Below are 27,829 nucleotides of genomic sequence, written 5' to 3'. Positions count from 1 at the left end.
ATCTAGGGAGTGGTGGTGGAATCTCTATCTCTAGAGGGTTTTAAGTCCCATTTGACAACGCCCTGGCTGGGATGCTTTAATTAGGATTGGTCATGCTTTGGGTAGGGGGCTGGACTTCTGAGGTCTCTTCCAGCCCTAGGATTCTGATTCTATGATAAGTCACCATTGAAGGCTGTGCTGCTGTTTGCAGCTAGGCTTTGTCTAGACTCGCCAGTTTTTCCGGAAAATCAGCCGCTTTTCCAGAAAAACTTGCCAGCTGTCTACACTGGCCGCTTGAATTTCCGCAAAAGCACTGACTTCCTACTGTAAGAAATCAGTGCTTCTTGCGGAAATACTATGTTGCTCCCGTTCAGGCAAAAGTCCTTTTGCGCAAAGCTTTTGCACAAAAGGGCCAGTGTAGACAGCTCAGATTTGTTTTCTGCAAAAAAGCCCCGATTGCGAAAATGGCGATCGGGGCTTTTTTGTGGAAAAGCATCCATGCCAATCTAGATGCTCTGTTCCAAAAATGCTTTTAACTGAAAACGTTTCCGTTAAAAGCATTTCTGGAAAATCATGCCAGTCTAGCCGCAGCCCTAGTGTTTCTTTGCGGAATCTGCTGTCCATCCCGGTGCTGCACCATTGTATGTGGCTCATGCCTTCAGTTACAATGATTCTGATTTCCTCTTGGTACCTCTTTAAGAACTGTCCTTGCTGTGGGGGGAAGCCCTAAGCATTGGTGCCCCCCAGCAGGTCTGGAATGCGTATGGAGCCCCAGCAACAACCCATGTTGACTGTGAGCGCAGTGAGGGGGGGGGGTTCTTCTCAGTAGAGAGGAGGGTAAGTGCGTTTTGGTTTTTTGCTTCTCATTTGTCTGTGGCTCCTGACTATATTTTCTGTGGGTCAGTGGTCCCTGACTGAAAAAAAGGTCCCCACACTTCTGTCATAAGGAGGAGGGAGAAACAATTTTCTCCTTGGCCTCTGCATATAGGACAAGAAGCAACGGGCTTAAACTGCAGCAAGGGAGGTTTATGTTGGACATTAGAAAAAACTCCCTGTCAGGGTGTTTAAACACTGGAATAGGTTGCCTAAGGAGGTTGTGGAATCTCTGTCTCTTGAGATATTTAAGAGCTAGTTAGATAGACATCTATCAGGGATGGTCTAGGCGGTACTGGGTTCTGCCATGAGGGCAGGGGACTGGACTCGATGACCTCTTGAGGTCCCTTCCAGTTCTAGTGTTCTGTGGTTCTGTTATTTCAAGTTTTGGTTTTGAATGAGAATGTAAAGAACTTTTGAAATATTGGAATTTCCTGAGAACTTCCAGCAACAGGTCAGTTTTAACCTGAAGTGTTTTTGAAAGTTTGATATTTTAAGTTGAAAAAACTGGCAGTTAGAGAAATTACATCCCATTTCTATTTCCCAGGGTATGTGAATATGTTTGCTTCCTCAGAACTTTTAAGCCAGCGATGGCCAACCCATTACAGGCGAAGAGCTGTGAGCTGCAGGTGCTGGTGCGGAAGCTGCAATTTTTTCTTTGAAGAGCTGCATGCGGCTCGCGAGCCGCGGGTTGGCCACCCCTATTCTAAGGTAGCCAACTCCTGAGACCATGTATAATCATTAAATGGATGGTAACTATGTAATCAAAGAGGTATTTCTACAGTAATTACATCAATTTATTGTGCAGACTTTATTAAATGTTAGATGTCTGACATATAAAGGCCAAGTTTTTCAAACCTAGGTTTCTAAGGTTAAGCTTCCCGGCACCAAAGGAAGCTACATAGCCTACTCCATAAGGTGCTGCTTGATGCACAATTCTCTCAACACCTGCTTTCTCCTCTTAAATGGTTTATAGATAGAGCATCTTTCCATGCAATGCCTTTCTCTTCTAATAGACTCTGACAATGTGGGAGTCAGTATTAAGGATCGCTACCCTGCACAAAGGCAGTGTTTAAAACCTGGCAAAGACATCTGTAGCAGGCTAAATCTTGCTAAACTACTGACTACCTAAAACCTAAGGATGCTATAACTAACAATACAAACTCATTATATAGAACAAAATCATGGATAACTTATCAAAAACACTCACAGAAAAGCATGAGGTGAGACATAACATAGAATGTTCTGACTCAAGCTGCAGATGGTCAGAGGGAGTTGACATAGCACTGCTCTTAAATAGCCATAGGCAGGGCTATGGTGCCAGTGGACATGGGCACTGTTCCTACAGGTACTGATAGGTAACATTCTCTGGCCTCATTATGCTGAGCCTGCACAAACCTCAGTGGAATACATGTCTGCAACCCCAAGAGGTGGCACTGATTCTGGAGCACAGTTCTATGGCAATGGGGTGAATTCCTCTACTGATGGTGTGTGTTGCTACAATCACGTACTTCCCAATGGAACATTCAGCCCAGGGCAGTATTCAAGGAACATAAAGTCAAAGAACCACAACTGCCACAAGACAGTTGAAGGGCAACCACGTTACAACCTCCCTCGCATGCAACCCTTATAAAATATCAATTCTCTAAAATAAAAATGGCAACAAATTTCACTTTTGAGCTTCTCCCTAGCCAAGAGAAAAAATCCATGGGAGATGCAGTAGCTTCTACATCCTTTGTGTTGAATACAAATAGGATCAGGATCATCTGGAAAATGGGGAAGTCATTTCCAGAGGCTTCTTTCTAAGCAGCATTAATGACTCTGATCACAGACTGAGGCATGAAGGTCCTCCAGATTGGTCATCTGGGTTAAAGGCAGTTAGGCTCCTATGTGCCCCTTAATATCACAGAACCAGAATCAGGATTTGACACTAAGAGAGTTTGTATTTTATATACTAATTTTGTTAACTCAAGTTACAACAGTCTTTGGCAGACAGTTTAAATATAAATTGGTTGATTTCATATTGTTGCATACTCTATATATGTATGAAAATAAATACTTTTATAGTTTTTAAACCTACAGTAAGATTTTTAATTGTCTATTTATACTTCATCTTCCAAAATCTGGCAAGCACTCTCAACAGCTCTGACAACGATGTTATCATTTTAGTGCATGAGGCAGGAAATGAAACTGACCATCCAAAGATACTGAAATTACTATAGACCAAGCGAGCTTTCATATGTGGAAAATACCCCTCTCCAGTTTGATTATTTTCCACAATACCTTCTTTCAGTTATAATAATTATGACTGACTTGTAACCCCAGCACAAAAGTTTCACACCAATGTGATGCATGTTGGTATCCCTTTAAATTAAAAAAAAGGAATTAGAATAATTTAAGGTTGTTTTATTGGAGTGGGAGGTTTGGAAAATTAAAGCAAAACTACAGAATGCAAAAATAAATTACTAGTTCCACAAAATGCTATACTGAGCTAGCGATGGAGACAAGGAAGCATCCTAAAGAAATCTACTCTTTGGGGACTGGGAGCTACTGTCCATCTTTTTCTAGGAGACCAGGTTTTCAGTAAGAAATATAAAGGTGATCCCAAATAACAGAAGAGTTAAAGAAGCCCCTACTCAGAGAACTGAATCTACCAGCATCATTGTATAAACCAGGGGTCTCCAAACTTTTCAGCCCGAGGGCCGCATTAACTATCAAACAGCAGTTCGGGGGCCGACTACACACTTGAGGTCCAAATAAAAAACAATCAAAACATGGATGTTGTTTTTAATTATTTATTTAATATTATTTTATTCAGTTATTATTTAATAACACATTGATACACTACACATGAACACCTGTATTAGTGTGAATGGTGAAATTGTTTCCTGGATGCCAAAATAGCAGACATTTCTGGCTTTAGATTTGTTACGCGAAGGAAATCATCACTAAATAAAATAGAGTGCAACATGTTTCGAAATCAGACACTAATTGACACCAACACCTCCTCATCGCAACAGTCAACCGCAACTGGCAAACTGTGATCAAAATAATCAAGTCTTGAACCAGCAACAAACCATTTAAAAACTCCGCCACTAGATGGCGTTATATCATCTCATTGACTGTGAACGGAAGTAGAAAAAGTAAGCAGCGAATAAGGTTTTGCAATGTAATGATCGGTTGGAAAACATAACGCACTACTGCGTGCCTCTATTTTAATTCGGTAAAAACATAACATCCACGTAAGCGGCGGCTGATCTTGGCAGGATACACGTAAATTTCCGTAATTTTTTTTCCGTAGACAAAAAGGTCTCCACGGGCCGGATGAGAGGGCCTCGCGGGCCGCATCTGGCCCACGGGCCGTAGTTTGGAGACCCCTGGTATAAACTATCATATCTTTACTTTTTCCCTGAGTTTATAATAATTTATACTATGAGTTTTTACCGTGGAAAACATTTTTCTGTCAATTTTTTCAGTACATTCTCCAAGAGTACACATGAGCTGACCTTCATTAAGTAAAACACTGAAATCCTTAACTAAACTCACAAAACAAAGCCTGAAGCAAAATGAAAGGAACTGCAAAAGATACTTCTAAAGAACTATATCAGATAGCAAGACAGGCTTAGCAAATACATTATCAAGTCACCGCTCTTTATCTAGCAACCTGTAATTACAAATTAAATATGTGTAGGCATTACTTTGTAGGCATCATCGTTTGTGAATCATGCACAGAATTAATCCACTGCAGCCAAGAGTAACATTTTGTTATTCACTAGCCACTCAAGAATGTGCACATCCATGTTAGCAGATTCTAGTAAAAACACAAGAGCCTGTATATTTTAGTCTGATTTATGCCATTTTCAATATTGGGCGAAGGGAGTTTTTAAGATATCTGACAAAGTGGGTCTTTGCCCACGAAAGCTTATGCTCCTACACTTCAGTTAGTCTATAAGGTGCCACAGGACTCCTCGTCGCTTTTTAAGATATTGTAACTGTTATTGTATTTGTGCACATAAGACAATTAATAAATAAATATCGAGTTTAAAATAAACGAAGGGGCTGTGTCCCCTGCTTTGCTGCACTCGCCAACCCCCCGTTAGCAAGGGGTAGGCAACCCCAGCTCTCCTCCTCCGCAGGCTGGCCACCAGAGAGGGCTGGGATGGGCTGCGGCCACACCAGCCCAGGTCCCTTCTCTCTTCGCCCACCAGCCTGGGCCCCTTCTACCTATCCTGCCACGCCAGCCTACGTCTCCCCATTTTCCCTCCCACGCACCAGCCCCGGCCCTTTTCTCCCCCCCAACCTTAACCTCCCTCCCCAGCTGTGGCACACATCAAGCCTGATTCTAACGCCAGTGGCTGGGGAGGCAAAGGGGTGCCTGCTCGCACCACAAGGGGTGCAGCAAGGCACAGATAGTGCTATGTGCATGCAGTGCCTGCAGGGCACCGCAGCCTGCTGATCTGGGGAAAGCAGCAGTACTGGGGACGCTGTCCCAACCTCTTTCCCATGCGGTCCTGCCTGCGCATCTCAGCACCCCAGCAGAGCCCAGGGCTGCCCGTATGCCAGGAGTGGAAGAGAAGGAGCAGACAGGACAATGTGATGGCTTGGGGGTGCTCTGGCAGCAGCGATAAGTGCAGCCACTTGAGAGGAGGCGAGTCTCTGCAGGGGAAGTCAGACCCCAGGTGGTCAGGCACCGTGCTCGGGCTCCCCAAAAGCCTGGCAACAGGGGATCCCCCAAGAGCCCACTGCTGGTAAATAAGACTGGCTGGGAGCCCCGCTCCTCGCGCCTGTCTCCAGGCTGCTATCCTGAGCACTGCACCCTCCTTCCCCTGGGCTGTCACAGCTGCAATGTGGGGTCTGCTGGCTACTGTGGCACGTTTCTTGGTTTGAAAGCCCTGTGGGGTGATGTTGACAGAAGTGGGAGTAGGGGCTTGGTTCAAAATAGCAATTCCAAGTGGCGAAGGGGAGCAGCAAGGTCGGGCTCAAGCTGCAAGAGGGAGGAGGGGAAAGAGAGGGAGGAGGAAGGTGGAATGCAGAGTGATGTGATGACATCACTCTGCTGTCCCGCAGGAAAAACTTTTTTAAATATATAGACAAATTTAAAACCTGCATCCATTTCAACTTTAATTTTGGTAAAACAGTAGGGCCTTTATATTTTTATTAGTTATTTATTTTTATTATTATATTTTGTTATGCATATATTTTTATTAGCCCACAAAATGTACAGGCATAGTACAATGTGATAATAATTTAAAAAAATAAAATCTTAAGTGATTTACTTACATGAGATAAGATGGCAAGCTGCTGGTGACACATAACTGCATTCCTATTAGCCTCCATGAAATATCTTTGGGTGCGTCTCCTCTCACGCTCCAGCTTCTTCTCCAAAGCAAACTGGGAGGTGGACAAGCCATCTAAATACTTCATCATCACATCAGATATCATTGAACTGACTTCTACTATGTCTGGACGAGTTTCTGCATCAGGAGTCAAACACCTATTGAAAGATCCAGTATCTAATGAAAAATCTATGCAAAATTACACAGATTACTGCTTAATATCATAAGCACATATTCACTGGTAATTATCAGAAGTCATACTGAGCAGCAGATGAGACAAAACTGAAATCTAGTATGTCAACAGCTTGAAAGTCTTAAAATTAATAAAAACCAACCAACCAAATGTACACAGTATCAGTCCAGATCTACACTAGAAGGGAAAGTTGATCTAAGATACACCACTCCAGTTACGTGAGTCAACATACCTTAAGTCGAATTTCTGTCGCATCCCCATTGCGGGAGGTCAACAGGAGAAACTCACTCCTTGACTTCCTTTACTCCTCACAACTTGGTGGACTACCAGAGTCAACAGAAATGCAATCAGAACTAATCACTCTCCTCAACATAAGAGAAGGTTGTTCATCCTGTGCTATAACAGGTTCTTTGTGATGCTCCACTGTAGTCTCTCTATGAGTACCCCATTATAGGTGCAGTAGCACTGTTTGCACCTGAGACTGGAGATCTTTGGTAGCAGTGCCCATTGGGCCATACACGCTGTCCTTTCTGTCTTGCAAAGTCTATATAGTACTGTGGGGACCACCTGCCCTAAGTTCTTCTCTACAGCAGAGTCTATGTTTGAACTCCAAAGCAGAAAGGAGGAGTGCGCGTCGTAGAACATCCATAGTTGCACACATATCTAAGAACCTCAGTTAGTACACTACTTTTTGAGTAGTGTCTTACAGATGCTCCTCTACGGATGACTCTGAAGCAGTGCCTTGTCTAGATGGAAGACTGGAGCTTTGGAGTGATATCTACCTAAGATGATGGGACAGTCCATTCTAGTCGTGCATCTGATGCCATACTGTGCCAGCTAAAAATGTCTGTGGATGCCCAAATGGCCACTTTGTCAATAGTCAGCACATTGTTTAGAAAGGAAACTGAAGTGGAGAGCAAGTAAGTGGAATGCATTCGAGCTCCAAAGGGGGAGTCACAGTTTATATCATTGGTAGCACAGGTGGATGAATGCTGAGATCCATTTGGAAAGATGTTATTTGGATACATCTAATCCCTTTGATCTTTTGGCAACAGAGAGGAATAAGCCTGTCAATTGCATGAAAGGTTTATTATTGTCAAGATAAAAGGATAAAGCTTGTCTGACATCCAAGATGTATAGTGTGGCTTCATGCTGGTTTGCCTTATGGCTTTGAGAAGAAGTAGGGAAGGTACACAGATTGATTTAGATAAAGAATATAAGAAATTCAGGTGTGATCTTTGTGAAAGATTGTGGGTAGTGGATATGCCATAAGAGCCCTTATATCTCTTACCTGCCACTCAGATGTGATGGCAATGAGAAATAACGTTTTCATGGATAGATGTCTGAAGTAGTACATTGCTGTGGATTCAAATGAGGGAGAAGGGAATGGTGAAACAACGCAAAACTTGGCTGGGATCGCAAGGTGGTATGGGGCCTCATGTTTGAGAGTACAGGCTTTGAAGGCCTTTAAGGAACCATTTTGTTAGTACGTGAGTAAATATGAAATTATCTTCTATGGAGAGGAACAATGAACAGTAGCATTCATTACAGAGATCATGTCAGGTGTCATACCAAGTCTAGAATCTTTTTCATTTAGAAGAAGGAGGACACGTTGCTGACTCCAGTCTGGAAATTGCAGAAAACTCAGACTTCAGAAGCCAGGCACCTCAAGACCCAGGCAGATACCTCACTATCTAAAGAGGTGGGAGCTGTTGAGAGCTATATAGACTGAAGAGCCCAGAGACCCTGGAGGCCCAGACCACCACATTGGGAGGACTCTGGGAAAATATCCTGGGCACTGAAGAAAGGCCAAAGAGTAAGGGTCAGATCCCAGGACAAATCTGACCAATTACCTGTGGGAAGAGTATATGGTAACACAGAAATACACATCTTGGCAATCGAGGGTAAGAACTAATCCTCCTGTTCCAGTGTTGGAATAATTATGGACAGTCTGACTGACCATCTTGAAATGTTGCAGTTTGATGAACTTGTTTAGGTTCCTCATGTAGAGGGTAAGTCTCTAACCACCAGATTTCTTTTGGATAATAAAGTAATGGCAACAAAAACCAGTGTTGAAGTGGACCAATTCTATGGCTCTCAGTGATGGGTGATTTATTTCTTCTCAAGAAAGTGTTTGAGAGAAGGATTCCTAAAGAGGAATGGGGAGGTTGAGGAAAAGAGAGAAAAAGCATGAAATATCCTTTGTTGATTGTATCCAAGACCCACTTGTCTGAGATAATTCGATGACTTGCTAAATAGAAGGGGACAAGCAGCCTCCAAACTATTGGGCAAGTGAAGATGGTTCCAACAACTGAATCGGAAAAAGGCATCTCGGGGCCTTGAATAAAACTTTAAAATTGTTGTCTGTAGGTAGAAGTATGAGGCATAGCCCCTTGTGATGGTGTGTGCTTGTGCTTAGGAGGAGGTCTCTGTCACCTGTGTTCTGTATCATACTACCACTAGGGTGAAATGCAATGCAAAGATTGAGGACTTGGGGTAGACTGGTATGTATCCAGTCTTTTCTATGGCACTGCTGTATATATACGGCAAGTGAACAGAGTGTTCCTCTAGTGTCTTTTAAAGAATTTAAGGATTTGTCATTGTGATCGGTAAAGAGTTTAAATCTTTCAAAAAGTGCATCATCAATAATGGCCTCACAGAGATGGAGCTAGGATGTTTATCCCATCACCACAGATGTTGTAATAGAATGGGCAGGTATGTCTGTGGAATCCAGAGAGGCTTGCAGTGCAGTACAGACCATAAACACTCCTTCCATCACTAGTGCCCAAAACTGTTCTTTGTCATCTGGTATGTGTTGAAAGAATTCCTGACATTTGGAATAGTTTATATGATTATATCTAGGCAGAAGTGCTTTATAGTTATCAATTCAAAACTGGATTGTAGCTGACGAGTATGTCCAAAAAGTCTAGCTTCTTCCAATGCCTATTGTAGGGAGCTGGCCAAGAGGGTGTTGTCAATGCAGTACAAGAGAAGAGATGACAATCTGAATTAGGGTGGGAAAAGAGAATGTCCATGCCCCTAGCAAGGGCATATTATTTCTTGACATTTACTTGCAGATGGGTAATATTGATGAAAGTTCTGCCACATCATCTTGGCAGAGTCCAACAAGGCCTTACTGGACTTACTGGTAGTTTAGATAAATTTTGGTTAGACTATATGATACCTTGTAGTCCCGTTTAACCCTCTGATTCTATAATGCTGGATGTGGTAACATGATGGTTTCATCGAGGAAGATGATAAGTAGGTTGATGGTTTAATTTCTTCAACCTGCTCTTCTCACACTTCCGGATGAATGCTAGGTGGTCCAGATACTGATGAAGAAGGAGACTGTGTCTCTGTTCTGTGGAGATTTGGGAAAGTGCACTCTATACACACCCCCTAGGTCTCAACTGGGTCTATGTGAGGGAACTGGCATGTGGGATTGAATCCATGCGGGTCCATATCTGCACCTAGATCACTTCTATTCTTTGGGCATTTAGGATGAGATGATAATTTTCTGTGTAGCTGCCCTTGGTATGAAGGTAGGATGTGCAATGCAATGTAGTATTTCTCCTTTTCTTCCTTACTAGAGAAGGGTGCTGTGGTCAGTGGTAAAGGGGAATGGTGCTGTGTTTCTGGGGAAGAGACATCAACTGCAGGGAATTTGCTATGGTGAAGGAGCAACTCTGGAGTATCATCAGAGACAATCAGGTTTTGTGGGTACAGAAACTCCTATAATACTGTCAGAAGAATCATTGGCACCAACGATTGCACAGAGGCTGAGGGCATTATTGATGGAGTGCATTCTCTCAAACAGCCAATAGATGGTGCCAAAAGCTTGCTTTGTACCAAAAGATTGCTTGGTACAGAAGAGCTGGTTGGTGCCAAGGGTTTGATTGGTTCCTGCCAAGCAAAGCTGCCAAGCAAAGCTCCCTGTAAGCTGAGCAGCCATGCAACTGTTTTCTGAGTCCCGTTCAGAGCTCCCACACAGGCAGAGAACTCAGCTGGCCAGCGGGGGAAGGGTGTCTCGCTAAGCAGTAGCTTCAAATGGAGCTGCTGTGTTCTTGACAAGCAGCTCCCAGAGCTGGTGAGGAGGGGAGATAAGGAGGGAATAAGCGGTTAGGGAGAGGGAGAGCAAGGGAGTAATCTGTTGGGGGGGGGGGTCAGAGGGAAGGGGAGTTTGTAGACTCCCATCTGCATGAGGAGAGAGAGGCAGAGGCAGAAACTCAGCACTTTCCTCAATCCTCCTGGGCTGGGAAGGGGAAGGGAAGGGGCTGACTACATGGGGTAGGTGGGGAAAAGAGGGGGTGGGTGGGTGCTGGCATTGGGGTGAGGTGAAGGTAGGGGGAGTTTGGGCTGTATGTCCTGGAGTCTCTTTCATTTGTTCTTGTATAGAGTGGATTTTAAACATTCCCCAGAGAAACTGTATAAGCCTTAGTGAATGCCTTTTACTCACCTTTCCAATGTCACTAAATATTGCCTCTCCTCGTTCTGAAAATTGATAATTTATTCCTATCTTTTGTTTTCTGTCTTTTAACCAGTTATGGGATCCATGAGAAGACCTTCCCTCTTATCCCATCATTGCTTACTTTGCTTAAGAACCTTTGGTGAGAGGACTTGTAAAAGACCTTCTGAAAGTTCAAGTATACTATATGCACTGGATCACCCTTGTCCATGTTTGTTTGACCTACTCAAAAAATTCTAATAGATTGGTGAGAAATGATTATCCTTTATAATAGCATTTTCAACTCTTCTCCCAAAAAGTTTTCATTTACGTGTCCGATAATTCTGTTCTTTATTACAATTTCAACCAGTTTGCTTAGTACTGATGTTAGAATCACCCTTGAAGCCTTTTTTAAAATCAGGCCAATGGGAAAGTGTTGGGGCACTGCCGCTGGACGGCAGTGCACGTAGACCCCAGGGCACTCCTAACCTAAGAACCACTGCCAGAAAGGGATGCCTCAGGTAAATGCTGCATTCCAATCCCTTTTCCCCACACCCACCCACCACCAAATCAAATTCCTTGCTACATATCCAGTAATAAAGAGTAAAGCCATCAGCATCCAGCAGTCAAAAATTAGTTCATCTATATAATTCCTAATCCCCAAATTATACAAAACACAGAGAGAAGAAAAAAAACCAAGGGATACATCAGAAGTAACTCTGTAAAATTAAAAAGTGCTGGGGAAAGCTGGTATCTGCAGAAGAGCACACGGTGCAGAGGGCCATCCCTTATAGTAGGATGTAGTAAAGAGGAGAGGACAGATGTTAAATATATATGTTTACAAACTGTACATCAATCAGTGCTTCTCATCTCATGAAGATAAATACAAGAAAAGCAATCTGAATGTAAAGAATTTTTAAAAACTCCTGTATCAACAGAAACAAATGACCATTTCATTATAATTCACAGCATATGGAAACACAATATCTTAAAAAGAGGCACTGGGAGGCACATTTTATTACACAAATCAACCTATCAGGCACTTTTTAATTATAAAAAAGGAAACATGTAACCAATAAATCATTCACAAAAGGAACAATATTACAGAGCTAGACATGCTGATGATAGTGGCATATATCTTCTCTGTATTATTGTAAGCATGAACACTTCTCTCTGATTTCCTTTAACCCTGAAGCCCTTTTACATTCAGAGACAAACACTGAAGATTACTGAAGTCAGTAAATTGTTACATTGCCATCTGTATTAACGAAAATGTACAAAACAAAGCGCCTTTCTGGGAAGATGTAGAAATAAAACTACATGAGTAATTACCTTTTAATGGTAACTGACATTTTTTCAGAGTAGATGCCTTCTGGCACTGGTTCATACATAGCCTCTACTATCTGCAAAATAAATAGTTGAGAATGAAGAAAATAAAAATATTCCATTATACATGTGGAACTCTGATTCATGTTTTTCCTTGGAACAACAGGAGAGATATTGCATCAACAGAATAACTTCATAAAGAAACTTTGATACATGTCTTCTAATGAAGAATTTGTCTTGTTATCAGATAAACACATTAATATAATATTAAGTAACTGTAAACTAAAGAGCTACAGCATTTAAGTCATGGTGAAATTTACACAAAATTTAAAATACCTTTTTCTTTCATAATGTTCTAGACTACTAGTAGTGCATATCCTATTGAAAATGACTGTACCATGAGGGCAGGAGCTGTCTGGACTTACTGAAGAAGGACAGTTCTGCTTTAAAGCCAAAGCCAGGGGAGAGGGGGTATAAGGTTAGGGACTGCTGAAAAGAAGTGGAGAGAGGCTGAGTTTGCAGCATTGACTGACCACCTCACAAACGTGAGATTCAAAAGTTACAAAGACAGAAGCACTGGGCAAGAAAAGCTTCTTTGTTACATGTAGCAAATAAAGCCTGCACCCACCCACCCTTTCTCATTCCCCTAGTGGAGGTGAATACCATGTTGCATTAGAACCTGCAGTGGACATCATGCTAGTTGCTCTTTTATAAGGGGGACTGGGAAGGAATTTTTCCTGCATCACCAGATTGGCTTTAGGGGAGTAAGGTTTTTTCACCTTCCCCACAGCAAGGATCAGAGAGAACCTTTTTGGATAAGAAGAATAGGACATGTCACAACTTATTTCATAAGGTTGGGTGGATAGGCTGGTGCTCCATAGGGAAAGCATCCAGGGACCAGATAAATGGCCTGTTAAATGACTTAAAAGGAAGTACTGAGTACAGGTACTGAACAAGAGAGGGGGTTTGGAAACTCCTCTGATTGGTACTAGAGATGTAAAATCCCATTTGATTGGTTAATTGGTTAAATATACTGTTAAATCAGTTAATCAATTAAAAGGGGCAGACAGACGGGAGGTGCTCTAGCTGGCTAGAGCAGTCCCCCACTCACCCACTTCTGGGCTGGTGTGTGCCCCCTGCCACAGGCAGGGGCTGACCAGGCCCGCTGCAAACAGAGGCTCGTTCGGCTGGAACACCAGAGCAGTACCTGCCTGTGGTGGATTTCCCACAGGGCTGGAATAGCCCTCTGCCCATGGCAGGCAGGGAGCTGCTCCAGCCTCCACCTGTTAACATTAACCAATAAGCATTAACCAATATCCAGTTAAACACTCACACCCCTAACTGGTACAGCAGGGGGCCAACCCCACTCCCGCCTTGTTTTCATTGCCACCTTAACAGATGTTAAGGTTCAAGCCATAGGTTGACTGGGGGACCTGGATGGAAATCAAGGGGGGTTGGTGGAATCCCAGATAATGGATTGACATGCACTGTATATTTTATCTGCTGGATAATCCTAGACATCTGGATGATAAAGTTGCAGCATGATTAAGATCCAGAGGAAGTGTTTTCCATACTTCTTTCAATGTACCTAGACAATCCACTCTACACTACAATCAAAAACCTTTAGAATGTAAAGATCTTACCATCAAATGATAGAGTAAACATGTATTGGTAATTAAATTATAAGATGCTACTGTGTATAGAGTAACTTTTAGCAATTACAATTGCAATCTAGATCCTGATTTTACTTCTACTTATTTACATTTTGGTATTGAAAAGTATCTTGTCTTCTACAACTGTATATTTAAATGCCAAGGGACCCAGAAGGTGCATGCAAAAATAAATAAAGGTGCAGTTTTATCTAGCAAACCTGCGTACTTTAGTTGCCAAGGAGAGCATGTTAGTGCTGTAGAAAGGTGGCTTCAGAGTTGCCATCTGATAAAGAATGCACCCAGCAGCCCAGACATCAGCCTTCTCGCCATATGGTTCACTCTTTACAACTTCAGGACTAAATAAAAATACAATTTAATATTCACTGAAGGCAGGAGAAAATATTTGGTTTAGAAAATACTGACTTACTGATATCAGTATGTAAACACAAAAAACAAAGGGGACTTTCTGTAGCATTCAATTACCATTTCTTAAAAAGCATAATGCTACTTTGTGAGGCAATATTATTTCTGCATCAAGAAACGCCATCACTATATCTAATGATACCTGGTTATAAATCCATAATCTTACAGAAATGCAACATACTAGAGCTCACTGAAAAATGCAAAATACACTAAAATAAAATAAAATTGTAATATGTTTGAATTTTAAATATATTTGATTTCCTAAGTTTTTACTCCTTTAGGGTGGTCACCTTTCACAACCAAGTTTTAGTGGCAAACATGTAGAAGAAAGCCAATTTTAGGTTATACAGGGGAGTGTTTATGAAAACAGGATTTAAAATTTGCACAAGGAAGCATTTATTCATTCCAAGTATGCTGGCTTTCTTGTCCAGTTGGGAATTGATACCATGCAAGGTAATGAATTATATTTAAGCAATACAGTTCTAATTTTGAATATTCACAGTAATTTTAAAAAATCAAAGACATTTGTTAATAAATTTGAATAATGAATGCATTTGGAGAAATCCCTATTTGATAATCAAGCAAAACAGGCTAAATTTGAATAAATTATATGTTGCTAATTATTCAGTGCATTCTACAATGTATTTTGATAGGTCAGATAATTGCTTGCAAATGGAAGTTCATTGCCTAAATCCTGTAGGTACAAGTGCCATTGATAGCAATTACATTTCTGTAATATTTCTGCTCATGACACTAGTGGTTTAACGGTTTGTTCAGTTGTCTCTTCAGTTGCACTCATGTTTTGCCCTTGTGACATATAATGTATCAGTATTATTAACATACAACTTGTCAAATGCTGTTCTGCTCGACTATGACAAAGCTATTATAGTAGAACTTCAGAGTTATGAACTGACCAGTCAATTAGACACCTCATTTGGTTGGAACTGGAAGTACGCAACCAAGAAGCAGCAGAAAGAAAAAACAACAACAACAACAAAAGCAAAAAAACAAACAAAAACAACAATACTGTGCTAAACATAAAAAATACTAAAAAATAAAGGGAAATGAAAAAAAGATTTGACAAGGTAAGGAGACTTTTTCTGTGCTTGTTTCATTTAAATTAAGATGGTTAAAGCAGCATTTTTCTTCTGCACAGTAAAATTTCAAAACTGAATTAAGTCAATTCTCAGTTGTAAACTTCTGAAAGAACAAAAATATCAGAAGTTCTACTGTACAAGTGGTATCTCTGTCCAGCACCCTCAGGCTCCACAACCACCCTGCTTCTTTTCCCAAGCATTCAGAGCCATCTCTACCAATAGGCAAAACATGCAATGGTGTAGTGCACCATGAAATTTGGGACACCAAACTGCCCTATGCTACCTATGGGCCCAGCCACCTGCAGCCTCATCCTCTGCCCCTTCCCTCCCTACTCAGAGCGTGGATCCTGCAGCCCCCATCCTATCTCCCAGTTGCCTCCCAGGACTGAGTGCCCAGCCCCCATTCACCAGATAGCAGCGAGCTGCCCTCACAGACTGAGCAGGGGGCAACTAAAGAGAAGGAGCATTTTCCCATTACAAGCACATCTTTTCTGTGGCCAGCTGTGCAGTCACCCGCTGCTGCTCCAGAGTCCTGTGGCCTGCGCCTCCCTCCCGGCTCTGCTCCAGGTTGCCAACTCTCCCGGACTGGACATCACTGAAGTAAATGGCATCTAGTCCAAGGAAGTTGGCAATTTCTTTCCCCAAAACCTCCCCCCACCCCGTGTGGAGAAGCCACTCCTGTGGTGTGGGGGGTGCCAGTGCTGGGCTGCAAAGGACACCAGCACTGGTAAGGGATGGCACTGCAGGTGTCCCTCCCATCCCTGACCCTCCCTCACACTTCCTGAGCTTGAACACTACAAATGAGCTATTTGTGGTGTTCTGGAAGCTCTGGGAAGGTGGGGGAGGAATTGTTGAGTGCAGGACCCAGATTTTCCCCATGAATGCTCCAGCCCAGGAGCACCCACTGGGATGCCTGACCACAGGTGTTGCTGGACGACAGAGGTACAGAGTATAGAAGTCCAACCTGTACTACATTGGGACTTTGTTACTCTTCTGACAATACCTTTTGTTCTATGTTACTCTTCTGACAATACCTTTTGTTCTATATTATTTAGAGTAATGCACTTTTTATTATATTGCTGTCTGTGCAATTAACAGACTAAATTTGATCAAAATAATTCTACTACTAAGATCCTAGTTACAGTAGATGGAGGAAGAGTAGGTAACTTCAGTTCTGACTCATTTAAACCGTTTTTTAATGAGATTCCATATGCTGTCTCAGTTGACCAAGCTCTTCAGAATTCTGGACTATGCTTTTGCTGTGATTAGGTCACAATTTATGCCAATCAGGATAACCTGATGCTAGTCTTCATATCTTATCATTAACTAAATGTCAATTACATAGTAGTTTCTTTCACTTAGCACCTTTTCTCTGCAAATACCTGTCCAGAGATGTCAAATATGCTTTCATTCTTTCACTCTTAAAATCAGCCTGAACTCACTTATTTTCCCTTTGTTTTCAACAAATAATATAGAACTTGGAACTGCCGACTGTATGATTAAGTTACTGACATCTTTAGTAAAATGCCTTGAGATGTTTTGGCATGAAAAGGCACTGTGTAAATTGAAGTTATTGTTGGAAGTCAAGATTAAGTTAAATGATAGAAGGAACCATGGTATGTATAAAATAAAACAAGATTTGTTTTCAAATGAAGTGGCAAGGGATACCTTAAAAATGTAACTACAACAAAAGGAAACTGGGCTTGAGGGCATGTTGTGGGAAAGCGAGTAAGACTGATTGGTTATTAGCTTTCTGATCAAACTGATTACAGAATGTACAAATCTGTGGGTGAGAGTTAGCTGGCAACTTTCTTTCAGGTGCTGACATCTCTGCATAATCACTGAGAAAAAACAGTATTAGATCATAACACTTTTAATAAATGGCTTTTTGTTATTCCTTACTGTGACTTTCAATTCATTATGAGGATTTTGCTAAATGATCATTCTGTAAATAAACCTGAATCTGATCAGAGACAAACATAAATCTGGCAACATAATTAGATACTTTTTGAAGGAAAAAATCCCTGCCTTATTCTGCTTATACAGTGCTAAATACCCAATAAAAGGAAACCTACTGTATGAGTTTTACAATCTTCCATTCTAGTGATCACTTTAATTGGTAAAGTGTACAGTGTACAGAAATAAAAGGTTATAAATTATTTTTAAAATACCAAACTTATATTAGGAAAAAACTTTTATTAAATAACAATTGATAGTTTTCACATTTTTATCTAAAGTATCCCCAGATTTAGTGTTTTATTTTAATGCCCCAATTCCTGCAGTCACAGGGGTACATGAGAATTTCAGCTTTCATTTTAAAAGAAGTTTTTAGCCTTTGGGATTCCTAAAATCACAAACCAGAGGAAAATAAAAAGGTCAAAATTTTTTTAGGTCTCATGATTTTTATGTCAATCTTCTTATTATTTCAGGCATGATTCGTGATTTTTGAAAAAGATGCTCAAACTCAATTTTAAAACTTTGATTTACTTTGCACAATTCATATTGTTTATATTTTGTGCTTTACCTTGTTGCTCTGACAACTTTCTGTGCCTCCTTCTGGCTTAAATAAAAAAATTGGTCCAACTGATGGAGTCAATTGATCTCATCAGGGTGCCTTGGCTGAGGCTGTTGTTCTTCTGGCTCCTCAGTGCCCTTGCCCCCCCCCCGCCCCCATGTGATGGCTGTGTGCAACTCACAGTGCTTGGTTTGAGACCATGGCCATCACACAATGCATCTATTCAAGCAGCATTATTAATTATCTAACAATTTTGTAATGACTGTACCATATTTTACTCATTTAACACTTTACCTTCATGGCTTTTCAGAATTTCACCTGTTTATCCTAAGAAATCCCTCCTCTTAGACAATAAACGTTAGTCATACTTAACCATCTGTTAGTTGGCGGTAAGGGTGGTGTTCAGCATTTACTATTGTGGCATTTTTGCAGTTGAGTTACATCTTCTGGATACACTATATTAAGTGTTATCTTTTCTGCTTGACATCTATTTCTCTCCCCCCTCTCTCTAGTGGTCATTTCACTTTTGTCTATATTATTAACAAGATAATCATTGCAATTTTCCTTTACATTTATAAATCACAACTCAAATCTAAATCATTCACTGAGGTTGAAAACACCTATTCAATAGCATTATGTTAGCTATAAACAAATTTCTACAGAGAGAACAAAATCAAATTCATGTAAAAGCATAAAGGGACTATTTCTCCAAAGTAGCTATTTAAATTCACAATATCCTTGAGCAGACTGAACAGTGCTCTATTGTTTCACAAAAAACTCTGAGCTTTCACTTATCATATGCAGATACTCCATTTTTAATAATGCGTACTTTTTCTCTGTCAACAAGCTTAAAACAATCTATATCTTGATCAATCCATCTTTCCTTCTGAACTAGTAAAATTAAAGAGCTTTTTTTATGTTGAGGTGATATATTCCATCTTACCTGGTATCATTTTTAGTATGTTCAAATGCATGATCACTGGTAAAGCTCCGCTGAATTTATAATTAGTCAACATCAAAGAAAACTTGAACTCAACTTGACAGCTAAGTCATAGCAATATTTATGACATTTATAAACCAGCTCTGCTGAACTGATTCATATCCACATGGCCTTTGAGAAACTTTGCACTTACATTTTCATTTCTAATTTTGTTCAGTCAATGATAATTTATTATGCTATTCACACAAGCTGAATTTCAAACAGGGATCTAGAGACAAATTGCCCATTGCTGAATTCTAATTACAGTAACTGGTTGCTATATTATTCTTATTAATTATTTGTATTACCATAGTACCTAGGAGCCCCAATCATGCACAGGACCCCAATGTGAGGGATTATCGGTTATGTGATAAAGCTCTGTTATGAAAGATGGGTATTGTTGCAGGATTAGCTCACATACATGCTAGTTATCACTGAATGGATTCTCTGTGTCAGCAGGAAAGTGACATGAATTTTGCTACTATGTGAATGATTTTTCATAAAAACAGACACTACTACTAGCATGTTGAAACTTAAAGTCCAAAAGAATGGGGCCAACCTTATTAGTCAATACAAAATAAGGCAATGCCAATGGAAAAGTCTTGTTACAAAGGCAGTGCTGCAGAACCCAGCAACCAACAGTATGTTTCCTACAAGTGTCATTTCAAGTAACACAGGTCTTTTCAAGTGACTCTCTCATATGCAAAGATTGGCTGGTGCATGGTACTTCAAGATGAGTAGTAATATCTTCAACTTTTAAGAAAAGTCATGGCCAGCCAGGTGTGACGGGGTGGACCAGGTACTGAGGCCCCCTGCTGGAGACCTTGTGGTCTTGCCACACCATACCCCAGAGACACAAAGAGAAGTCCTCCAAGCAAGCTAGAGTGGCAATGGAAGAAACAGCTAATAAGGGGACAGGAATGCCTTATAAAAGGAACTGCAGGAACAGAGTCAGTCAGTGCCTCTAGAAACCTCATGCTGTGCAGACTGGGTGACTGGCTGGCTGAGAGAGTGGCAGCACTGTGGACAACTCCACGTGGTTATCTTAATGAAAACTGGATTATGATGAGACTCCAAGATAAAGCCCTGAAGTAAGACCAAGTAATCTGTTTGCAGAAGGAGAAGCCCTGGGGGCACCAATCTCTGCCAGAGTGGGGAAGAGTAAAGAGGGACACTACAGAGGGCACCAAGATGAGCCCCTTGTAGATGTGTACCCCAGAAGAGGTTTGGTGATTCGCACGCAGTGTGTGAGATTTGGCTGGAGGGCTGAGTTGCTTAAGAGGCTTTTAAATCAAAGAGTGCAGGCACACGTACTTGGCTCGAGGGGGCATTCGCGAGAGGTAAGCACTGCCCTGTTACACCAGATCACAGGCGATAAACAAAAATTCACAGACGTTATAACACGTGGCGGGCTCTCTCAGTCCCATGAGGCTGATGCCATTTGCTGGAACCCTAAGGAAGGCCTCCTGGCCTATTGCTGGAACCCTGCAGAAGGACCATGAGGAGGCTTCTTCCTGTTGCTGCAACTCTATTGGGGCCCCACTGGCGATTAGCTTCAGCCTTGCAGCCCCAGGGGCTGAACCAGAAAATGTCATGGATGTTTCTGGAAGTCACGGATTCCATGACTTCTGTGACATAAATGTAGCCTTTTTTATGACTAGTGCACAGATTGTTTGAAAGTCTTGAAGCTTGCTGAAGGTTCCCCCAAGATTAACAATGACCAAAGACATACATGAACTTGAAAAATGAAAACAAGTGACCTTCTACAACTGCTATGATCCACTGAATAATGGAACTGTCAACATCAAGCATTAACCTTATGTGGAAGATAGAGCTCTCTCAATAATCGGCCTACCAATCCAAAATGAACTCACCAAAAATATCAGGATGAGTAGGACATCAGCATCTTCAGAGTAAACTGCCAAACTCACTTCTTCCACATAAATATTCCTCCAACAAAACTACAAACACCTAAACCAAAATCTCCAAAAGACTGGTTCCAACATTCTGTCAAAATAAGGGCACAGTAAGACAAAGAGTCCTGCCCGATTGCATCTTTTCTTGTCTTTTTGTGAATGGGCAACTACAGCTTGGTCAATCACAAATGTACTAAATTAAAGAAGGTAAAAGAAAGTTTTAGATTAACTTTTCTCAGTGTCTTTTTGTTATACAACAGTCACGTAGGAAGTGTTGAGCATTTCAGATGTCATCATTATCTACAGCTCTTTTAGAGAAACTGCAGATCATTTTAATATGAGAGGAATTTTGCTTTTACAGAACTAGAACAATACATGCTAGTGATAACTTTATTGTATTTACACTCCCATATTTGTCCACATATTCTTGATCTATTTGTGTACATCTCTGATAGTTGTTAGAAAATACATGTGTACAGGCAGTCCCCAGGTTACGTACAAGATAGGGACTGTAGGTTTGTACTTAAGTTGAATTTGTACTTAAGTCGGAACTGGCGTCCAGATTCAGCTGCTGCTGAAACTGACCAGCGGCTGACTACAGGAAGCCTGAGGCAGAGTTTCTCTGCCCCGGGCTTCCTGGAATCAGCCGCTGAACAGTTTCAACAGCGGCTGAATCTGGACACCTGGGACAGAACAGCTGGGGCGCTGCCGGGGACCAACCCGGCAGCACCCCAGCTGCTCTACCCCAGGTGTCCCCAAGTCAGCCGCTGCTGAAACTGATCAGCGGTTGATTCCAGGAAGCCCGGGGCAGAGCTGACCAGCAGCGGCTGAATCAGGACGCCTGGGGCAGAGCAGCTGGGGTGCTGCCGGGTTGGTCCAGCAGTGCCAAGGAGCGGCGCTGCGGGACCAACCGGCAACGCCCCAGCTGCTCTACCACAGGCGTCCGCGAGAAAAGCCTGGTCTGCTGGGGGGGAGGGGGGCGCACTAGCTGCACCCCCCTCCCCCAGAAGACCATGGAAACGCGGGCGGCGGGACTGAGACACGCTGCGGTGCCGCAGCCCGGGTCCTCCGCGGCTTTGCTCCACGTCTCCCTGGTCTGCTGGGGGCCCCCCAGCTCCTGGACCAGGTAGACCAGCAAACCAGGGAGACGTGGAGCAAAGCTGCGGAGGACCCGGGCGGTGGGACTACGGCGCATTTGGGCGTCCCGCCGCCCGCGTCCTCCGTGGCTTTGCTCCGCGTCTCCCTGGTCTGCTGGGAGACGCGGAGCAGCTTTTCTCGCCCCGGAGGATGCGGGCGGCGGGACCGCGGCACGTCTGGGCGGTCCCGCCGCCCGCGTCCTCCAGGAGAGAAAAGCCCCATTTGTAAGTACGGATCCGACATAAGTCGGATCCATGTAACTCGGGGACTGCCTGTATTGTACTTTACATATCTACAGCTTGAATGCTGCATATTTATCTAAATTATTTACCACCCGGGAGCTGGAGGTGTTAGGGAAAGTGTCAGTAAAGTGAATCTATTTGTTTTTATGAAGGCTCATGGAACAGTTGTAAATAAGCATTTCACTCAATATGTAATTTTTTAAAGAACACTTTTTTAAATGAAAGAGGAAATTTTAATCTGTAATTGATGTTCACAAAAATGAGATCCAATATGAACCATATCCAACAGATCTAATGCCACATAACTGAAAAATTAAATGTGTTCTAAAAATTTCCAAAAGTATTTTTGCAAAACTCCCAGGACACCATATTGATCTTTTCACAATCCCCTTCTCCGCATATTATCTATTGAGGGCACTATGGGATAGCTGCCAAGAATTCTCAAAATGCACAGGGGCATATGGAATTGGAAGTATGGAAAATACCATTATGCCAATCACTGTCAAGATGGTTATGCCATGAACAGTGTTGCTAGGTGGATGCACTAACCTATGCTTGCTTCAATAATGTTATAACACAGTTTTAATCTAAAGGGTATCTAGAGATAAGGTATTAGAAAGAATATGGTTCTGGCATAATTATGGATATTGTACTAGATTCAATAGCTGTAGGTTAGATAGATCCTAAAGGGACTATATAATCTTAAAGCTTGCAGATCTTTTTATTAAATCAATTAAAATGGGTCTAAAATGTTAACTGAAATGAATGTCTGAAAATTATTGGGGGGGATATGTGCAGTACAAAGAGACTTCAATAATATATAAAATTATCCCCTTAAAAAAAAAAAAAATCTCATTGTTTGATTTTTTTTTAACAATTCAGCTAATTTCTTCATCATGGGAATATCACATTCAAGAGAAAGAGTATGGTGTGATAGCTATCTCTTATTACATACCTAAAGTAGCCTAATCATCCAGAAAATATGTGCATAGTGGTAGTTGTTTAAAATATATATATATCTGTAATATTTATATCATATTAAATATTGCTCTTGAATTCTGCAGTCAGAAAAGGACTTAAAGAATATGAATTTTAGTAACACAGCTAACCTGAAGCACCTATCAGTATAAAAATCTGCGGCAGAATTCACTTATTTTTGTTATAGAAATCAGCACCAACACTCTTTGGAACGCTATAACTACTTGCTTGCCATTTATAAGTGGACTGAAATTATTAGAACTTCACAGATTATTAGAAGCAGAAACTCTCAATTGATGGGTAATATACATTGGAAAAATAAATGTCAGATAACAGTCACAATTTTCCTTCCACCACTCAGCAGGATACAATCACAAATATTACATTTTGTAATCACACTGAGCACATTTTACAAAAAGATGTAAGCCAGTTCAGGTTTGTTTTTTTTGAGCTGATTAGGAAAAAACCTGGTGTGAATAAAACCTGCTTTATATGTTGGGGCATACCAAATGCTATTAATTGTACTGAATTATTTTGTAGTTGTTTATACTTGTGTCAGGCACAACACTCTAATAACCCTTATGGACTCTAATATAAGAGCTGATGTTTCTAGCAAGCTTCCTGTGCTTCATATGTCTTATTATTCCTGAAGAATGTCAACAAGTATTACTTTTCACATTATAAAGAAAACGTTACAATTATCTAATTAAGCTTAAGTTCTCATGTGCATAGTTGTCTGAGCTAGTTTCATGCCTTTGAATTTTCAGAATTATCATTTGCAGTTCTGACTAATTATAAGCACAAATGCAAGCATCAACACATAGTTAAGTGCTCCAATATCACATAAAGAGCCTTTGGGAGACAGCAAACAGAAGATGTGCATTAAATTCTAATTTACGCTTATTATTCCTTCAGACACATTTTAGAACTCATCTAAAATAATCTTAACAGAAAATATACACCAAATCCTAAAATCCAAAGTGGAAAACAATCTCATTGTGATTGCAGCTTACATATTATATAAGACAATAGTCACTATTTGGTTCAAAGATAAGAAGCATGTTTCTTCTTATGTAACAACAAATCTTACAAATTATCAAACTGTTAGTTTAAAATGAAAGACAAAGTGCTATCTAAGCGTTTAAAAATATTCTAAAGGTGCCTGGCATGTATTTGTAAACCATAAATATTTTGCAGTGAATCAACTGCAATTTCTCAAAAAATACTTTGTAAACAAGCCTTAAATCTTATGAACAGGTCAAAAGAGGAAATAGACTTTTCTTCTTTTATGGAATAAGACCATGATCACTTCAAAAATTTAAAAAAAAAAATCACTTGTCGAGTTACATAACCATGATGTTCTGGTTATATGCCTTCTCCAGAATTGGAATATGGTCAATCCTAGCATGATAAATAATGAGATAATCTTCTGGTTTAGCACATATGATAAGTTTAAGTAAGTTAGAGTAAGAGGCCACAAAAAAAACTTTGTTTCCATGCTGAATTATTCTTTCCTTAATTGTAAGAAAAATAGACTTTCTTGTTTTTTCTTTCAGGAATTCAAGCTATCAAAATCCAAAATGTGAATCTTTCACTTAACACTTATTTGTAAAGATTCCTGTCTCCATTGCAGATGTAGGTGAAAATGGTCACAGTTACCTCTAACTAGCAGGTGAGATCCATTGTTGACCAGGCAAAGGCATTTTGCGTAGATTACACTTACAGGAAAGTTCAAGAAATTAAATATAGGTAATAGAATTTGTATTAATGTGCTTGCAAAAGGGAAGTAAAAGAACAATTTTAAATTTGTAGGATTTCAACTTCAAACATTATTCATTTTATTGAATAATTACAATAGTACATTTGAATCAGAAATTTGTAAAGCTTCCATTACTCTTCCTGTAACTCATTTGAATTATTTTGTGATTTGTAACAGTAAAATTTTTCTTTGCACTAAAATGACAGTTGAATAGGTGACTAAATTTTAATTTTGTTAGCAAATATTTTTATGAACTCTAATCATAATAGTCATGACTTTTTTTCTGATTAAAACAAAAAATAATTATTTAAACCTTTCACCCTGCATACTCCGGTGTAAAAAGTAGTGCATTCAGCTAATTTAAGAGGCAGGATTGTTTATGCAAAATTTGGTATCTGTAGGTAATTGGAAGTATGACTTTATTTTGCACAAATAAAACCATAAACAAACTCTTCAAAATATATGGCCGATATTTTAAAACAGATGGCAACTGACTTTCTCTCTTTTTAATACAAACTAAGATTCCCAAAAATGCAAAAAGGTCCATGTCAGAGGAGGGGTACTCTGCACAAAACACAGAATCAGGGACTTATTTAAAAGTACTGAAGATACAATAGAGAGTATATATTTCAATGGGCATTTTAATATAGTACTTGCATTATAGACTCACATGTTTGATGACATGCCATGACAAAATATGCAAAAAGTAGACAATATGACAAAGGGGTTTAAACTGGGAGTGAGGATGGAGTAGACAGTGTTTAGAAATACAGTATCAGCTTTGTACCCTACAATCTGACCTCTGAACACAGTAAATGTCAAACTTGAGAGTAGGAAGAAATTGTTTTAAACACCCTAATTAGCAAGGGACAAAACTGGATAAATGCCCAAACTGGATTTTCATGTGACCTTCTGATGAAGGTGGCATTATCTCTTAGTAGAATTCCTCTAGTAGAATACATCAATGACACCATCAATTTTTTGTCAGACATAAAGGTGAGACACTCTATATGCATATTTATATACAGTAATCAGCCAAAGCAACTACACAGCTTTTACTATTTCACTTTTGCTACACAATTCTACATCCACCATTTCAATAACTAGGTACCTACATTTATACAAAAATGTATTTGTTTCATGCATATGCTTCACTTGAAATTGTCTTACTAAATTTAAACACAAGATTTTAATTTCTGATTTTTCAAATTTCACTGTGTACAATTTATAGTTTACATGCAAACATGCACTCTTGATTTTGAAATGGGTTCTGTGGCTCAACATTTATACTCCACATGATACATTTATAATCTAACTAGCTGGACTTACCCAGCGTTGCCCGGAAAACTGGAGAAACAAAATTTAGAAAAACAGAAGCTGGTCCTGACAGCCTCCAGCCACACTGCAGCTGCCAGTGCCTGACATCCGGCCTTTATGGCAGACCCCCATGCTTTTCTACTGCTGCATAAATCAAAATCTCTGACTCAAAAAAGAGGCATTGCAATGTTGAGAATCAGAGATATTTGACTTGGCAAACTTAGATGCAAAAGTCACAATAGAAACGATGTCTCTGTTTTCTTCCCACGTCATGAGTCTTGGAGCCATTAAAAGCACAGTTGACAGGAGAGCCCGCAAATCACCATGGCTTGTTTCCCCACCATTGCTGGAAGCATATGGAGGCCCCTCTTCAATAGTGAAATGTTTTGCTTCCTATCAGATGGTATTTTTGCTAATTATCCTTGTAGAAGCTAATGTTTATTTGGTAGGGAAGTAGGGGATAGGCATGCTGGGTCTGCAAATTCTCATCCAAGAGCTGAGTATAGGGATGCCTCAATCAATGGGGCTGGCCCTACTGAATCTGAGCGATTTCAAGGTGACACCTCAAACTCTTCTCCCATCTTTTTTGATGAAACTATGACAACTACCTGAGCCTGCTGGCACCTCTATAATCCCTCCTCCAGCACCACCCTCTTGACCAGCTGCTGCTCCCATGGACTGCATCTCTCATCCCCCCGCACCAGGATCATTCAGTATCAAACCCAGGACCAGTGCCTAGATTTGAGGGATTCCTCTTCCCCCCCCCCTCGCCTTGGATTAATTTCTCACCCACCCAGCATCATCCAGTGCTGCCCCTTGGGCCAGTGCCCCTCAAAGGAGACCCTCACCTGCCATGAGCTTCATTTCTCACTCACTCCCTGCAGGATTGTCCAGCCCCACTTCCTTCATCCCCCTACAATCCTGCCCTCCCCCCACTCGCTCCCAACAGTCCAGCCCCCCTGGACCAGCTCACCCCTCAATGATCCAGCCCCCCAATCGTGCCCTCCCCCCATGCGCCCCAATGGTCCAGCTCCTCCCATCTTGCCCTCCCCCCACTCGCTCCCAATGGTCTAGGCCCCCTGGACCAGCCTGCCCCCCAACAATCCAGGCCCCCCAGTCCTGCCCTAACCCCCACTCAACCCCAACCCCCTCCCCCCCAGACCAGCCTCCCTCCATTCATTTCCCCCCCCCCAACCTCTGGTTCCCCGATGCGCCTCCTTCTGGACATTTTTTCAAAGTGGCAGCTGAGCAGTAACACCAGCCCCGCCCCCTCCGCCTAGAGCAAGCCCCGGTAGCAACCTGCGCGCCCATTGGTCAGGAGCTGGGCCCTGAGCCAATCGCAGTATTGAAGAGGGGCCTCCATATGCTTCCAGCAATGGCAGGGAAGCCACTTCTCCCCATGCTGCCAAGCTCCGTGCAGCGTCAGGGAGAGGCATCGGTCTCTCATCTCTTCCCTCCAACACTACCTTAAAACCTTCTCCTGGAGGAAAGGTTATCCCATGGAAAGTTTGGTTGCAGTAGGTCTTATAGTGTCCAAGTTATTAGAGCACAAACATACAAACATTCTTCTTTATATATTAGAAAAAGCATCACATTAACCAGAATTACTTAACAACTAAACTACATGTGCCAAGGTAAACCAGATCTTTGAAACATTTGCCCT

At 41.2% G+C, this 27,829-nt stretch overlaps 1 protein-coding gene across 9 annotated transcripts in view; it reads right to left on the bottom strand.

Moving 5' to 3' along the window:
- Nucleotides 1–27,829, bottom strand: part of NEK10 (NIMA related kinase 10) — a 201,672-nt gene that overhangs the window by 65,751 nt on the left and 108,092 nt on the right. For all 9 annotated transcript variants that reach the window (XM_075922001.1, XM_075922000.1, XM_075922002.1 and 6 more), the window contains 3 exons: nucleotides 14,030–14,159; nucleotides 12,158–12,228; nucleotides 6,133–6,346 (listed from right to left, as the gene is read on the bottom strand). In XM_075922001.1, the coding sequence (XP_075778116.1) occupies nucleotides 6,133–6,346; nucleotides 12,158–12,228; nucleotides 14,030–14,159 (415 nt within the window). The remainder of the gene's footprint in view (nucleotides 1–6,132; nucleotides 6,347–12,157; nucleotides 12,229–14,029; nucleotides 14,160–27,829) is intronic.

This window comes from Pelodiscus sinensis, chromosome 2 (genome assembly GCF_049634645.1).
Source record: "Pelodiscus sinensis isolate JC-2024 chromosome 2, ASM4963464v1, whole genome shotgun sequence".
NCBI classification, from domain to species: Eukaryota; Metazoa; Chordata; order Testudines; family Trionychidae; genus Pelodiscus; species Pelodiscus sinensis.
The sequence above is the reverse complement of the archived record's forward strand: the minus strand, read 5'-3'. Positions and strand labels throughout refer to the sequence as shown.